The sequence below is a fragment of the Boleophthalmus pectinirostris genome, unplaced genomic scaffold (genome assembly GCF_026225935.1).
Source record: "Boleophthalmus pectinirostris isolate CB_2022bp ecotype Guang Dong unplaced genomic scaffold, ASM2622593v1 HiC_scaffold_7, whole genome shotgun sequence".
Classification (NCBI taxonomy): Eukaryota; Metazoa; Chordata; class Actinopteri; order Gobiiformes; family Gobiidae; genus Boleophthalmus; species Boleophthalmus pectinirostris.
In genome coordinates, this window is record NW_026571473.1 from 19,840,890 (window position 1) to 19,858,112 (window position 17,223).

Consider the following 17,223-nt stretch of genomic DNA (forward strand, 5'->3'; position numbering starts at 1 on the left):
GACACAAGATCAACAGTAAGTGGTTTGTGGACCCTATCTCAATCCCACAAATAATGATCCAGTTCATCTTTTGTGAGTTTTCTGTTTCTGTTATATTCAGATATTTCATTCAAAAATCTTGCCTTTTCCACAGTCCCAGGGATCCATATGATATTATGGCATAATATTTTATAATATTCTTTAGATCTACCTCTTGTACTGGTATGAGTCAGTGCAAATCAGAGCAGATTCAAGAACAAGTCAGAACAGGTTTTCTAGACAGTTAAGTTTAAGTAAGTTTAAGTTTTTTCAAATTAGCTTCTGGCCTGTGTTGATGCTTTAATACTTATCTAATAATCTAATAATACACAGGACCCAAAGTGGAGAACTGTAACTCCAACTTCACTGAACTAACTGTATGGCTGTTAAAATACTATAATTACTGATACTATAGTAATGCTCTTGTAGGAATCTATAAGTAATTGCCATGGATTATACAATACTTTTCTAACATAAGTAGTGCACTGAATTATCAGATTGTTAATTGTAATGCTCTTAAATAAATAAAAGACATTGACATATCTATTACCGTACTTAAAAATCTGTATGTGCATTAAAACCTTGATCTTGATCTTATAACTTATATAGCTCCCTTCAGCTCAAGAACTCAATTTGTAAGGTCTTCTGACTTATCTCTGTGGTTTCTTCTTTGTTTGTTTCTTGTAAACGCCCCACATAAAAGGCATCCCTTGACCCAGCTGTGCAGAGCAGAACAGTTAACTATTGTTTCAACTTCATTTGTATGTGATTTCTTTGTGTTGTGTGTTATCTTTCTTTAGGACGGCTTTGGTCATTGTGTAGGGCTGACCTGCAGGTCAGTGTTCTTAATTCAAACCCTCTGGTATAAGTTATTTAGATCCACAGCAGTCTTTGAGTGGGTGCCCTGATCCACCACCGTCACTAACAGCCCACACGTCACCCAGAATGTGGTTGATGTTGATCTTATCGATTTGATGGTCAATGTTTTTTCTTTGTTTTGGTTTTTTTTGGCTGCTTTTTGCAGATGAAATTTAAGAACATTTTATATTAGGTACCAAGAATTGAATAATGAATTATTCTATTTTTTCAATTAGACCATTAAATGCAGTCCTTTATGTAATCCATATTTATCTTGCATCTGACAACAAGTGTTTCAATTAGGTCACAGAGAAAAAAGAACCTACATGTCAAATATAGTTATGTCTGTTACGATAACCAGTTTTAATTCAAATTTTTATTTTTTGCTTAGAAACGTCTTTATTTTCATTGTTCTCAACCAAACCCTGAGCAGAAACTCATGGACTATCATGTTTAGCCTACAATCACTCACAGCCTCTCATCAGGCACAATGCCCTAACCACTTTCTCCTAACCACCTTCAAAACAGATAGTAAAGTTTGGCCTAGATATGTAGACACAGACCTATAGCTACTCATGATGTACACATCTGACTGTTGACTGTGGCCTTTGTGGGGATGACTTCACTGGCCCAGAGACGAGCAATGGGACAAAAAGATATGAAACCACATATAGCACATTTAACTGACATTGTGGTAACTTTACACCAACTGCCTTTGCTGAAAAAGAACGTTTTTTTTTCCAGATTTACCCCCCTTTGACCTTTGTTTTAAGGAGAATTGCAGTAGGTTCTGATGTCCAGCAGATGGCATCACATTCAAAAGAAACAAGGATGCTGGGGCTACTGGATGGAGGTTAAAATAAAGGTAGTTTGTGATTTTGTTTTTATCAGGGGAAACAATGATACAAAAATACAGTTACAACACAACACCTTTTTCAATAAAAATCTCTTTATATTTTGCAAAATATCACTTTTTTCATGTTTATGCTTTTTTTTTTAATGACATGTAAATTGATATTCTTGTCTCTATTAATCTTAAACCAACACACCCTAAAGATAATAGCTGTTGCCTTGTTTTAGTTATATTTAAATGTGTAGTCCCTTTATACTTGTTGCTTCTTTCTTCTGAGAGAACATGACTCATGACACCAGAGCCTCCACCTGGGAGTTTGGGGAAAGGCGTGGCCCGGAGCATGTTAAACCAGTAAAGAGCTATGGTTGAAGCTGCTAAGGATGAACTTATGTAAACACCAAGGTAAACCTCCAGCACTGTCAGCCTTATGCTTGATTAATGTCAAGATGGATTCATAATCACAGGTAAGCACATCATTGCAATATATTTCTGTACTCCTGCAATGTATGTGTTAAACTGTAGAACTATTGTCCTTAATTTCTAGCATTGTTTATGTAATGTATTTAACCATTTCATGGTTGCCTTTGTATTTTTTTATATTTTGCCTAAAGCAAGCAAGCAATCTATATATTATTTAAATGAGTGTGTTATTTCCCTAGTTTTTTATTATTTATCAGGATAAAAGCAATTGAAGGTAGCTTTGTCATTATTCTTGTAACAAAACATTATGTATTAGCTGTATCAAAATTACTTATTCAAATATATTTCATATAGGCCCCTTTGGTGTGTCTGTATGCTTTCTCTATTGTGGTTTTGCTCTGAGGGTAGCCATGGTAACCCAGTGTAATGAGTTACATGTTTTCCACTAGGGGACACTTCTGTTGGACCCATCAGTTGGCAGTTATCTGGCCATACAGCCACAACTCTGCTTTGGTGGCATCCGTCTTGAGAGTCTCATGGAGAATGAGACAGGTTTGTCCTATTTAATGAAACATCCGTTCATTATGTGGCAGTAGTTTATTTTCTCATAATTTTCTTTTATACATTTTTATTTGTTATCACATAGAACATAACTGTACTAAACTATAATACTTGTTTGCAATGGTCACAGTTAAACACTTAATTTCTCATAGGTCTCACATGGGAAGTCAAAGTAAACAACCGTCACTTCCACAGAAAGAAGCAGAAGAAGTCTTTATTGTGCTTTGGATGGGGACGATACGCTGTGAGTATGTCCTACTTTCTTTCACATCTGAAACTCAACTCCTATCGGCATGCTGTCCCAAGTGAGACACAGGTTAATGTGAGACTACAGTTAACTACACTGATTGTCTGGTTGTGTCTTTGTGGGTTACCAGGACAACGTGGTCCGCAGCTACAAGTACACCCCCCTGACTTTCCTGCCTCTGACACTGTTCGAGCAATTCCAGAGAGTGGCCAACCTCTACTTCCTCCTCATGGTGGTGTTACAGGTCAGAATCCTAGCTCTCTTTGTTGTTTTCATCTTTTAAACAATTAGAATATAGGTGTGGGCGATATGATAAAATGAATCAAAATGTATTTCCTCATGTTGATTGATCACAATTTTCATTTCAATGTTTTTTTAAAAACACAAATAAAAATGTATTTGAGTATTTATTTTTTTCTGAACATGAACAATATTGGTTTAATCAGTGCAATTTAACCAAAAAATAAGTCAAATTTTAACCTCCAAAGTCTGAACTCTGTTCCAAACAACATGCTTTTATTGCCAGAGGATTGGCTGTAAAAAACAAATAAAAAAATAAAAATTATATAATGATGATTAAAAAGTAAATGTCAAAATGTTTTGTAACTAAATAAAAATAAATAAAAATGAATAGAAACGATTATCACAGTGTCTCAGTTCCACTCCACACTCTGATCAGATCTATCTAATATAGTTGTATAATATACAGTATGTATAATGACAAAATACAATAATACAATCACAGAGTTTCATATCATTCCAACTCATTGTGCAAGGGAAAAGTCGGGACCTTTTGTTCATGTAGTGTAGTTCCATTTAATGTTGGATTTACTTACTTACATCAATCACTGTGACATAACTAATGTAAAAATTAATCTTCTAATAATAAAAGCACCCTTTCTTTTAAAAAATATTTAAAATGGGAAGGCACAAGATCTGAAGACAGATCTGCATGATTCAGTTTCCATTTGTGCTTTGAGCCTGGTGGATGTGATGGATATGTTTTTGTTTGTTTATAGCAACAGAGAGAAAGAGAGATGCATGCAAACAGTGTGTAATGAGACTGGTGTAGGAGACCACAAGCTTTGGATTTCCATATTTCCCTGTCTGATTGTAGTGTGTTCCTGCCATCTCCTCTGTGCCCTGGTACATAAGCTTCATCCCACTGGTGTCTGTGCTGTCTGTGAGAGCGATAAAAGACCTTGCCAATGATATGGTAGGACCAGTGTTTCCTCCACACCAACTCTATCGGCATAATGTTTAAATGAGCCAATAGGCAAATATATAGGCGGCTGCATGCATCCGTATACAGGGCTGGCACTTACGCATGTCTTCTCTCTTTTCTCCTTCATTGTCCTTATTGACTCCTTGTCCTCTGCTCATTGACAAAACCAGTCATCCCAGTAGCATTAATTTTCTCTGCTATCATTAAAGCTTTTCTTTTTAAATGCATGCGGGATGTTTTGCATGGAGAATTCTCTGGTTAAGTGCATCGCTGAGTTACGGTCGTTAACAGCTCTGGGTGAAACGCTTGCTTGACCCTTTCCTATTGACTAATCATTTAGTGGAGGGTGTAAATCTCCCAGCTGGTGTCACTGTGGAGCTTCGTAATGGCGTCTCCTTTCTCCTGTTCAGCCTTTCACGGCCATCTTCTCTGCCTCTCTCTCATGTACCTGTCCATCAGTCTCTTCCTCTCCCCTTATCCCGCAGCCCTGTGCTCAAACCTACATTTACTCTCTGGTTTCTTATTGTCATTTTTCCAGACGAGGAGACGGAGCGACTCTGCCATCAACTCTCGACCCTGTGACATACTCATTTCTCAGAGGTGAGGACAAAGGCTGCCGACTGCTGTCCCTAGGCTCTCCTCACATCCCCATTTTAGAGCAGTTGTCTAATGAAGCCCTAATGAAGTGTGGATAAGTGAATCCCCAGACTCTCACTTTGCCTGCTCCTAACACAGGACACAACAGTGGGCTTTTTGGCAAGAGCTAGAGTGTATTTATATTATAAATATATTTTTTCTGACTTCTTTCATGTGTGCTCAATTGCCTTCTGAATTAAGGTTTGAAACACTGCAGTGGCGGGACATATGTGTGGGAGATATTCTTCGCATCCATAAAGACCAAGTCATTCCTGTAAGTTTGAAACTGTAAGGTTCTTACAGATAAAACATTGAAATATGTTTTAAAGTTCTACTTTTAGAAAAAAATTTTGTTGTTTTTGTTTCTGTCCTCATTTAGTCTGTTTTGTTCGTATCTTCACAGGCAGACCTTCTTTTATTGTGCAGCTCCGAGCCTCACAGTCTAAGTTATGTAGAGACTGCAGATATAGATGGGTAAAACTCAAATTATTTAATTTTTTTCTTATGCACAAACATACACATTTGAATGAATATTAATATGTATGTTATGTGTAGTGAGACCAACCTCAAATACAAACAGGCCCCAGGTGCAACACACATTGAGCTGACCACTAACCCCTCAGAGGAAAGCTTTTCTGCTTTTGAAGGTAATAAAAAAAAAAAACAAACAAACAGACAAGCAAAAAAACTTTTAACACAAAACTAATAACCACTGCAAATGGTGTCATACATGTACTTTACAGGAGTAGTGCTCTGTGAAGAGCCCAATAACCGCCTGTACACTTTCAGAGGGCGGCTGCACTGGAGAGGACAGCGGATTTTGCTGGACAGTGATCATATACTTCTGAGGGGCACTGTCCTACGCAACACAGAGCGTGCCTATGGCATTGTTATATACACTGGTATTCACACATTGACACACATTTGACACATTTTGAGGGACATTTTCTGAAAAAATTCTTCATTATTATTTAAAAAGTAGAAATGTTCTCTAAGTCTTTTGTTTCTAAGTCACCTGTCCTGATTTCACCTTGTTCATAGGTGGCCTGGTTTCAGTGTCATATTGTAGTTTTCAGAATACATTAAACTGTTAATTATGAAGAGTACTTAACTCTGACGACTGTCCTAAATACGAGTGTAACGTATGGTGGATTACAGCCCCTCCTGTCTTTAAGTGATCATTGATCGGATATAACAGGTCCAGGCAGGGGTGTCATGGATCTCACTGCTATGGCACTTTCCGTTCTAGTAAAGAGAATCAATACATCAAATTCTTCCAGAGATGGGTTTTATAACATTCATCAGTGACTGTCTATTGATGTGACCTCAGTTCAGTCTGATAACACTAACCCTCATCTCACTTCCCATAACCTACTTTGAATAAGGCAGGAATAATCAAGGCCCATATCTCTGGTGCTGTTGAAGAACTGTCCTTGGGTAGTTTGGACATTTGACACATACTTCGTTGTGTCATGTGTTTATGCACTCTCAGATTACTCCATACCATGAATGTACTGTTGGAAAACCTAAGTTTTTATATTTTTTATTGATCTCTATAAGGGAAATTTAATCTTCCCTGACCTAAGTACAGCAGGGTCAAATGCCCTCGGAGCTGGAAGGAGTCGTCTCTATGCTCAAGGAAATATGGGTAGCAATGTGCTAGGATTAAGACCTGAACTGTCACCCTTGGGAGGGGCTCCAAGTCGATTCTGTGTAAAAGTTTTATTGTACCAGGCACTGACACCAAGATCCTGAGGAACTGTGGAAAACTGCGGGTGAAGAAAACTCGGACTGAAAAAGTGTTAAATAAAGCTGTCACTGGGGTACGTACATGTGCTGGTCATCTACTTCTACTTTTTATGCTGTTCCTTACACTATATTATATACCTATATACAATCTAAATCCTCCAGATTGTACTCACTGTACTTATGTCTGCGCTGCTCCTGTCCATTGGAGGTGGAATATTTGCGAGTCGGGTGATGCAGCAAACAGAAGTGCTCGCTGCCTTGGTGGTTGATGGGAATCCTGCATACTCGGGGTTCCTTGTGTATTGGAGTTACATCATTCTCCTCAGTCCTGCCATGCCAATCGCTCTCTATATTACGTTTGTGCTCTCAGTTTTTATTTAAAATTTTAAATAAAATAATTTTGAGCCAAGGCAATATGTGATGTGATGCAATGTTTGTGTCTACATAGGTTTGAGATGATTCACACAGTCCATAGCCTTTTCATTGGATGGGACCTTAACATGTACTGGGAAAAATTGGGCAGATGTGCTGAGGCAAGGAATACCTCTTTGAATGAGGAGCTTGGTCAAGTGGAGTACCTCCTGAGTGACAAAACAGGAACCCTGACCCAGAACCGTCTGCTCTTCAGACAGTGCTGCATCGCTGGAGAGGTCTACGGTGATTGGAGATTCAATTAGTGCAGAATTAATATGCTAAAATGATAAGTTAACAATTCAGATAAAAGCTGCCCTTCTATATCATGTTCTAATTTCAAATGAATTTCCCCTCTATATTTATCTATATATTAGTATTAGTGGACATAATATTACCGCCATCTCTAGACAGTTTTTGTTTAGCTTGAAACAGTGTATCTAATGTTATAATGGATCTAAGTATGCTTAATAACAAATCATACATAAGAAATCCCATTAATGGTGCACTGTAACAATATTTTTGCTATTGTGTATTCATAGAATTTTATAACAACACAGATGAGAATCATGGCAGTTCTATCTTAATTATTTATGTAAGAGGCATTTGAATGAGCAGTGCTTTCTAACCACAGTACAGTGGAACAACAGTTCTCTTGGGGAGTGACCACAGAAAAAAAACACAAGCAAGATCACATCTCTGGAGAGAACACTTGCTTAACATTAAATTCAGTAGCCTATTAATATTTAACAGTAACAATAACCTTTGTAAGCCATAGGGTATTATTATAAATATAAATTATTGTACTTTTTCTTTCTAGGAGATGTGTCTGTTAGCGCAGAAGATACAGAGGTATTAATTTGATTTGATTGTCTATCCTAGAATAACAATGTGTCTATGTTTTGAATGGTAGTAATGTGAATGTTATGATTGCACAGCCCATGGACTTACGCTGGAACCCGTACTCGTATGGAGGGCTCTTCATGTCCGCTCCTGAGCTCGTGCAGAGACTGAGAGGACAGCGGTGTGCCTTCAGCAGAGAGTTCCTAAGAGCACTGTCACTCTGCCACACTGTCATAGCTCAGTACAAGAATGGTGAGCTCTGAGAGTTAAATATAGTTACACAATGTACTTTTCCCCTTCCTGTAATTACTGTCATGCGTTTAGGAGCCCCTGTGTACCAAGCTGCTTCCCCAGATGAAGAAGCTCTTGTTGGGGCTGCTCGTGAGTTAGGTTGGGCCTTTATTTCCAGGACTAGAGACTTCATCATTATCTCAGAGCTCGGTGTGCAGCGGCAGTATCAGGTGCTGGCACTGCTAGACTTTACTAGCAAGAGAAGGCGCATGTCTGTGCTTGGTAAGACTGCTCTCCTAGTGCGAGTACATTAAAAATATGTCTGAGAATTAAACTTTTCTTAAAAGTACACACTTCCATCTTTTAACTCATAGAACTTTTTCTTTCTGCAGTGCGGGAGCCAGAGGGTGGGTTAAAGCTTTACAGCAAGGGAGCAGACATAGTGATCCTGGAGAGATTGCAGAAGGACTGTCCACACCAGGAACGGACTGAAATAGCCCTGGAGGTAAACTTAAGTTTTGAGTATTTTTTTTCACAGTGCACTCACTGAGCTTACTTTTAAAAGAACACTCAATCTCTTCGATCTTGAAACCATACTAGAGAACACCTGTAAAATTATATTTTACATAGGCTTTTGGGTCAGAAATGCACTCAGGTATGTTAGATACCAGATAGATTGCCCTTGAGGTACAAAACTGATTCATAAAATACTCCTCTTGTATTTCAATAATCAAAGACTTGCACATAAATGCTGAGATTCCATTTCAATTATTAACTTGGGTTTCAACAAAAGATCCTTCTCCTTGGGGCATGCCTATCAAAAATAAAATAATCCTTTATTTCAGTTTCCTCTTTTTTGAAACAGCCTTTACATGTATTTATCTTTTTATAACAGGTGTTTTCAGAGTCCTGTTTGAGGACATTATGTGTAGCAGTTCGATCAGTTTCTGAAGAGCTATGGGAAAAGTGGAGTAAAAGTCTGTCCCAGGCATCTGAAATGATCGTCTCTGAGCGCGAGGTCCTCCTTGACCAACTGTACGATGAAATGGAAAGAGACTTGCAGGTGAATCTCTTGTCCTTTATTTCAATTAAGTTAAATCCACTTATCATTAAATATTCTTATTCATTTTTTTTAAAGCTTCTGGGGTTGACAGCCATTGAAGATCGGCTTCAGGAGGGTGTTCCAGAGACCATTGCTTTGCTTCAACAGGCCGGAATTAAAGTATGGGTCCTGACTGGGGACAAAAAAGGTGCTGTATTTTATTTTATTTTATTTCATTATTTTTTATTTTATTTTTTTTACCAGTGATTGAGATGTGAGATGTATGTTAAATGTCTTCATTTTACTAAATTTGCTGTACCGTTATTTTGTAGAAACTGCAGTAAATATTGGATATGCTTGTAAATTACTGGATGCTGATACAAGATTACTGGAATGGCATGAACTGAGGTTTGCAGTGAAAACTACACAGAGACTTGCAGTAATGCACACACACAAGATTCTCCTTGATCTTTGGTATTTGCTCTTGCAGACAGATCCTCCAGTCCCCAGACCCACAGGTTTCCTTCAGCAAGGCCAGACAGACAGAGCTGTGGGCTGTAGACAAAGAGATGGCTGGAACAAAAACTGCTGTGGTGCTCACCGGACCCGAGCTGGTAAACTTTAGTCTTACTTTAGTATAATATTTTTGCCTACTGTGGCAGTCCATTTCTGAATATTGCTTGCTTAATGTTGCACTAAGTAATGTTTCTGGTGAAGAGTCTGCCACCTGTTCGTCTTCATGGAAATGTCATTGCTTTAAAAAAAAAAAAAAAAAAAGTTAAACAATATGACATTAAACTTATCTATCTATGGTGACAAACAGGTGATGTGAAATGTGAAATTTGATGTGTTCTCCAGGCAGAGTTTGTACAGAAACCTGAGTGGGGGGCCACTTTGATGAAGTTGGCAATGCAGTGCCAGTCTGTTCTTTGCTGCCGTGTGACACCGGGACAGAAGGCAGACATAGTTAAACTAGTGCGGAAGCACACAAAATCCATCACATTGTCCATTGGGGATGGTGCCAATGATGTAAACATGATTAAAAGTAAGTCATGTTTAAGCTGCTTTCCTTTATACTTTTTATTGCTGACTCTAATGCTGTGTTACAAATTCAGCAGCTCATGTTGGAGTGGGGCTAGTTGGGGTGGAGGGGGGCCAGGCTGTGCAGAATGCAGACTTCTCCCTGTGCCAGTTCAGATTTCTGCAAAGGCTGCTGTTGGTACATGGACATTGGTCTTACCTTCGGATCTCAGTCTTCCTACGATACTTCTTGTTCAAGACCTGCAGCTTTGCCTTCGTTCACATATGGTTTGGCTTGTTTAACGGCTTCAGTGCTCAGGTATGACCTTTGCCATAGGGGTGGGTGACATGGACAAAAATATATTGATATATTTTTTGTATTCTTACAATTATGGCAATCAGATGATATATATGTTAAAATGTCTTACTTGAAGGCAAAAGTACAAAAGTACAGAAATGTTATCTCTGTATCACTGTAATTTTGTATACTTTTAATATAATATAATATCATATAATACTGTACCTTTAAGACTAATTGTCACATTATGTTTATTTTTCAATTTTTTAGTCTTTGTATGAGACTTGGTTCATTGCATTTTACACAGTTTTTTACACATCTAATCCGATTCTGTGTGTGGCTTTTTTTGAAAAGGTGAGATATATGTTTTGATTCTCATATTTTATGTAAGATATATTTGATTTTGAATGTGTAATTTAACCTTATTGTGTCTCTTAAGGATACAAGTGCAGAGGGCAGTTTGAAATATCCGGAGTTGTACATGTCCGGACAGAAAAATGAATTATCCAGCCCTGTTATGATGTTGATAAGCCTGCTGTATGCTGTCTACTCATCACTCATTCTCTTCTTCATCCCGTGTGGTGTCTTCTTCAACACACCGTTCGACTTCCAAACTATGTCTGTCACCGTTGCTATGGCAGCGACATTTGCAGCTACCATAGAGGTCAGAATGAGACGTGGCACTCATACATCCATATTACAATCATTAACATAACCCTAAATGTGGGCACATCCTATGGGTCAGATTAAGATATGTGGGTTTATTTGTTTTACTTAGGTCTGAACTATTGAGTATTGAGAAAAGAGACTAACTAAAGTATATAAATACTGTATAAACTTTCAATGAATTAATCTGTCTCTTCTCAGTCATATTGCTTATATTTTAACAAACACATAAAACCACTATATATGTCTTAATAATTATAATGATAATTGATTAATTATTCTAAATGTAAACTAATTATGATATTGGAGAAACTGGCTGTCAAGAACATTGTTTCCTTAGTTTAGGCAAGTAATTCAATAACACTTAATATAGGAGTATTATCTTTACACCCATTTGAAATGTGGATGCACCCTCAGTCAGTTTGGTCAGCATCTGGGCCTGCATAGGAAAACTGTATCAGTTTGAACCCTTTACTGTATAATTTGTATAAAATACAGTTGAGGTTTGTTTTTTTAGTTCCTTTTGTTTTTTCTTTCAGTGATATAAAAGATATTTAATTGTACATAACATACATGATATGTGCCCAAAACAGGAAAGCAAAAATGCTTGTGTGCTCAAAAAAAAAAAATAAAATAAAATAAAATTATTTTCATTGGATTGTTATGGAGCAAATCACACCCAGAATTGTTGGTATTGTCGTTCTTTAAAAATGACCATAAATATGGAGCTTTCTAGTGGCATGTTTTTTTCTGCTGCAGATCTCACTACAGACCAAACACTGGACCAAGTTTAACATTGCTTCTGTGTGTTTGTCCCTGGTGCTGTACTTCCTCTGCACCAAAATCACCCACAGTGAACGACTGTTTATGAGAGCACAAAAAGACTACTATTTCATTGGTATGATTAAATATATCTTAACATACTGATCTATAGCTTTGCAATTAATTATTTTTGACAAATTCACACACATAGACAACAGTTCTGAGATGATGTTGATTCAGTATTTGTGCCAATAGAGGAGCTGTCATCATTGCATGTGTGTGAATGTGCCTCTACAGGAGCAGCTGATAAGGCCTTCATTGATCCAGTGGTGTGGCTCACAGCGCTGCTTACTGCCTGGACAGCTGTTTTGCCCTCGGTCACAATCCATGCTTTCAATGTCATTCGCAAAGGCAACGACAAACACAAGGTAAGAGCAGTAAACAGCATTAAATACCATTAAGTGTTCTGGCTACATTCACCCTTTATTCTCCTTTTAACTTTGTGCTTATCCTTGTCCTGTATTATGACAAAAATACATTATAAATAATATGTGCAAAATTACATAATATTTAAATTCATTTCATTTTAATTATATTTGGTTCAAGATTCACTGTGAAGATGTATTTTTAAATGCAACTGAAAACAAAACAAAAAAAATTATAGTGTATCATTATATGGATACACTAACTGATTTTAATTGCTGATACACAGCTTTTAACTATGCCATAAAATATTTCTTAAATAGAAAATTACAAAAGTACACAACCAACCACTAAATCAAACAATCTCTACCTTTTTGTGAATTAAATTAAATATACAATAAAAACATAAGATTCTGTATAAGTGTATGGATTTCATGGCCATGGAAAATATATTCAGTTTTACTCCAAGCATCCAAGTAACCGCTGTCCCTATCCTGCTTGTAGGTGCATAGTGTCTCTCCAAAGGCCATGGAGCTGAGGCCTCAGTTGGTTTCGCAGACATCTCTTAGGCGTTCGTCACTCATTCGACGTAGAGCCATGAGAGCCAATGAACTGACTGACACTCCCAGAGCAAGCTTTCACAGCACAGCGCCACCAGTGGACCAGAAGGTGACTGCAACCAAACCCACTACAACCTCTGATGCCTATTCTTTTCTATGAAGCACTACAGTGTTGCCAAATATTGCGGTAAATTTTACTGGAGCCAGTGGAGTTTCATATTGCCTGGTCTGGTCTATTTTTAAATTGCATGCAAATAATTATTCTGACCCAAGCTGATTAAAGAATTGAAAAAAAAAAACAAAAAAACTTTCTCTTCAAATGGAGTGATTTGATTTAAAGACCTCTTTGATTAAAAAGTGACCATCAGATTTTTATACATACATTTATAACTCACTTTATATGTGACTTTTTAATATTTTTTACAAAAGCATACATTTTTCTTTTTAAAAATAAATTTGTTATCTGTAATATGTCTCTGCCTTTGGATAAACATCCATTTGTGCATCTCAGAGCTGTTGTAGAAGCTGAACTAGAAGCCACACAATAAAATGACAAACAAGGCATAGTTTTACGGTTGTTTTATTTGTTAATTTATTTCAAAACACGCAATTTACCCATATTTTCCTTTTAAGATTTTATTTTTCTGTAACAGTTATTACTCAGATTTTTTTCCTTCTCAAAAGTCTCAACTAGAGTAAAACTAAAAGTCCTCCACAGGCTCTCCGGCTTCTGCAGTGGGAGGAGGGAAAAGAGGCTTCTGACCAAGTGGGTGTATCTTGTCTTTATGATTGTGAGAGTGGATTTCACATGGTGACGATGTATTCTAAGTGCAATAGGTGGAATGTCCACATGGCCGGTAAAAATCACAGGACCCGTAGAGCAGCCCAGAGAGCTGAAAAATTGTCTTCTAGGTTTGGTAGCCAGATTGTCATATCTCTGATTTCATCTTTGGTTTCAGCAACAACACTTTCAAAAAGCCAGGCTCACACTGACCAGTATGTGCCTGTGTTTCTGTGTGTCTGTGTGTCTGTCCAAGTGCAATATAAGCCACCATCTCCAGACGACTTTGTAAACTCAGTATATACAATGTAAGCGTCTTTGCATTGATTGTGGCCCTTCCTTGGCGCTGGGAACAAAGACAGTCAAACATTGTAGTAAAAAATAATACAGCAATAAGCGGGAAGGATTAGCTTGCAAAACATCAACATGGAGTCCATTTTGATGTTCGTGGCAGTTTGGGGCATTTATGTAAATCTGTACAACATCAGTGGTCTTATAAAATGTCGTGTGCTGTAGTGCGCTTGTTATCACAGTCACTGCTATGTCATCAGTGACTGGAATGTGATCTGAAAATAGATTAATTTATACTGGAAAAAATGAGATATTCAGATGTATTGATAGGGGCGGTGAGGGTTGTACACTCAGACCCAGCAGCAACGATTAAGATTGGGAGGGTCTGGTGTTTGCATAGTTCTCTGTGCAAAAGCCACCAACCGGAGCCATTTTTTTCATTCCTCGCAGTTGGCTACATCATCAATAGATCAACAGGAAATAGAGAATGATGGGAATTATGTTCTTTCCACCATTTTTGTACTTTTACCCTGCGTTAGGTTGTGGCAGGGTGCTGGATGGTGAAAAGGAATGATTAGGTTATTATGGGTGAATACTATGAGTCTGTGGTAAATTGTCTGTGGTTGTTCATGTCAAATTATTAATGGTATAAGGACATAGTGTATATATGGAGTAGTTGGTCAGGCACTACAGCACAAGGTGAACCAGAGAACCTCTTTTCCTTTATATTGTCCCCTGTTTACTCCTCCGCACTGGCCTGCCCTCTCTCTACCTTCTCTTGTTTTGAAACTGATTGTCTTCTACCATCACAAAGACACTTGGTTCTGATTGATTAACAGGTAACAGAAGAGGGAGAGCACAGTGTGACTGGGGGTGTCTGCAACAGCCCCATTGGCTAGCCTTCCATCCCACAAGAAAATGAAACGCACAGATGCTGTTTGACAGTAAATGCTGACCACATTTCCTGTCGGATGAACAGGTGCCACATGGCACTGAAGTTGCTTGGTTGATCAATGTTAATCAGTCCATAAGAAATGGTTTTCAAATTTTGCATGACAAATATTGCAACCCATGATAAAGGAACATAACAAATTGAACTTTGTTTCCACATAGGTACAAATGGGCACACATACACAAATTGAAGAAACCCATGTTGACAGACATACAAGAATAACAAGGCTGCTCAGACCTGTGTGTGTCCCTCTGATTAACTCCAAGTGAACAGCCTGTCTTTGGAAAAGCAAGACACACATTTCAGGACCCGAGTGTGGACCACAAGCTGAGGAATGAAGATTGAATGCTATTGATTAGGAGAAGAGGAGTTTGACTTCCCCCAGCGCACACTGCCCCCTACTGTTGGAATTTATATACATCAAAAAAACATGGGGAAAGGGGAAGGGTTGCAACAACACATGCACACAACCAGTGAATCCAACAGTGACGGAAATTTCTAAAAACAAGGACCCTTCCCAAATCTTCCCACCCTTTTTCCAGTTAACCAAAATATTCCCCAACTTGACTCTACCCTCTCCCAAATCTTTCTTTCCTCCTCTTCATCCCACAAAGTCACAGGTCATTCCTGTTGGTTTCTATACAGTTATACAATATCCATGCACAAAAGGAAAAAAATTGCACCTTTTTTCAATAAAAGGTGCATTTCTAAGAACATCAGGAGCACTTGAACACACCCAGTAACCTTCAAAAGTAACCGTGTAATTGTTTTAAAGAGAAAAGACAACTTAAAGGCAGAAGAAAGCTAACAATAAACTAAATGTGTTTCATCCTTTGGTTTATAAATGGATTTTTGGTTCTGAATTCAACCAAAGCTAAATACTTTTCTCTTTTTTCTGAATGTATCAGCCTTTGAAAGCGCTCTGGACCTGACACAAACAATATGTGAGTAGCTCCCTCACTTCACTTTCTGTTCCTGCCTTGTTTTCTGTCTTTTCTTTTTCCCACAGAAACATTCACAATGTCTTTTCCTTTATGAAAACAGTAAGTACATGCCGTAGCAAAACAAACAGAACGTACAAGAAAAATGAGCAAACCAATAAAAGGAATTTAACAGTATAAAGCTTCAAGTCACAAGTTCCAAAACTAACTATCATAGTATCATAGTTTCATAATCATTGTTATCATTAGCAGTATTATTTTCAGATTAAATTACATAAAGTTTACATGAAAGGTTTTGAGGTATTTCAGAATTAATTGTCAACACACGCCTACCGAGTCTTAGCACTAGCCAGGGGGAGAGGTCGACTGGACAGGTGAAGGGAGGAGAGTTTTGTGTCTAAACTGTCAGTGAGTCTTCCACACCTTACTAGTGCAGCCTCTGTGCTTGCACGCCATAGAGAGAATAACATGTAATATGGTACCAACAACTACAGCTCTGTGAGTGCTTAGAGCCTTTGCCTTTTTACCTGCCCCTTCACTGGTACACAAAAATATCTCTTATGTGAGAGAGGTAAAGCGGCCGTGGGTGTAAGCACATCAGGCAGAGAGCAAAAGAAACAAAAGCACAACACAAAGACTGAAACAGTAGAAAATCAAAAGCAAAAAGCCTGACAGATTAAGGAGTAACATATAATTTAGTTTCAAATAAATAGTGTATAGAAAATGTTTTATAGACTTTCTACATGATAAAGTGCTTGTATTCTAGTGTATCAAGATGGAAAGTCAATATGGGTGAAAATGCTGACACAGCCCCACACTGTGTCCCTCTCTTAACCCCCCTTTCTGTCCATCCAATTATGGTTGCATTGTCTGTATGTGTTTGAAAAAGAGTGTGCGGTGTGTGTTTGTGTGTGTGTCCAGTGCAGTCCCACCCGTGGTTGAAGGGAAAAGGCACTCAACTCTATCTGCACGGCAGCCACCTCCTCCTTGTGGCACAATGCAGTCTGACTGCACTGTTCTTCATGTAATAGTAAGTGTGTATGTGTGCATGTCAACATTGGACAAAGGGGGTCCTTTTGGCTTGTGTCCCCCTAGGCAGTTTGGGACCGGTAGGCTGCAGTATCTTTGGTATTAGTGGCGGTTTCACAAACCACTCAGCTTAGTGAGGTAGCCACATTGGTTCTCACTACAAACAAATGTCATATTGTCAGCCTAATGCCTAGTGCTGAATCTAGCTATTTACGTACATATGAACTGTATACCACAAATCAATGTTAGCGCATCATCCATGGGCGACTTTTATTCATTGCTCAGAGCAACATGAATTTAGTCCCTGCCCTCAATAACTCATCTATAATGACCACCTTATCTAATCTGCACTGCTAATCTGACTACATTGTTGAAAATGCTACAGTTGCATCTTAAGACCGTACAG

The 17,223-nt window shown here is 38.1% G+C and overlaps 1 protein-coding gene across 1 annotated transcript; it reads left to right on the forward strand.

Annotated features, from left to right (window-relative positions):
* Positions 1 to 2,011: 2,011 nt before the first annotated feature.
* atp8b3 (ATPase phospholipid transporting 8B3) lies at positions 2,012 to 12,983 on the forward strand. The gene is made up of 28 exons (XM_020940056.2): positions 2,012 to 2,080; positions 2,599 to 2,701; positions 2,863 to 3,032; positions 3,088 to 3,201; positions 4,075 to 4,173; positions 4,721 to 4,782; positions 5,020 to 5,092; positions 5,222 to 5,292; positions 5,374 to 5,465; positions 5,562 to 5,720; positions 6,553 to 6,641; positions 6,730 to 6,866; positions 7,016 to 7,224; positions 7,799 to 7,830; positions 7,917 to 8,073; positions 8,146 to 8,334; positions 8,445 to 8,557; positions 8,948 to 9,115; positions 9,191 to 9,302; positions 9,427 to 9,502; positions 9,585 to 9,708; positions 9,953 to 10,139; positions 10,210 to 10,433; positions 10,683 to 10,766; positions 10,852 to 11,076; positions 11,838 to 11,976; positions 12,138 to 12,268; positions 12,768 to 12,983. The coding sequence occupies exons 1-28, from the start codon at positions 2,012 to 2,014 to the stop codon at positions 12,981 to 12,983; spliced, it is 3,624 nt and encodes a 1,207-aa protein (XP_020795715.2).
* Positions 12,984 to 17,223: the final 4,240 nt, after the last annotated feature.

Excerpts from the sequence above, each read along its gene's own strand:
- atp8b3 (XM_020940056.2), top strand. The coding sequence starts at position 2,012 with ATGACTCATGACACCAGAGCCTCCACCTGGGAGTTTGGGGAAAGGCGT. Across the intron at positions 5,466-5,561 it reads AAGCTTTTCTGCTTTTGAAG|GAGTAGTGCTCTGTGAAGAG; the intron begins GTAATAAAAAAA and ends TGTACTTTACAG. Across the intron at positions 5,721-6,552 it reads TGGCATTGTTATATACACTG|GCACTGACACCAAGATCCTG; the intron begins GTATTCACACAT and ends TTATTGTACCAG.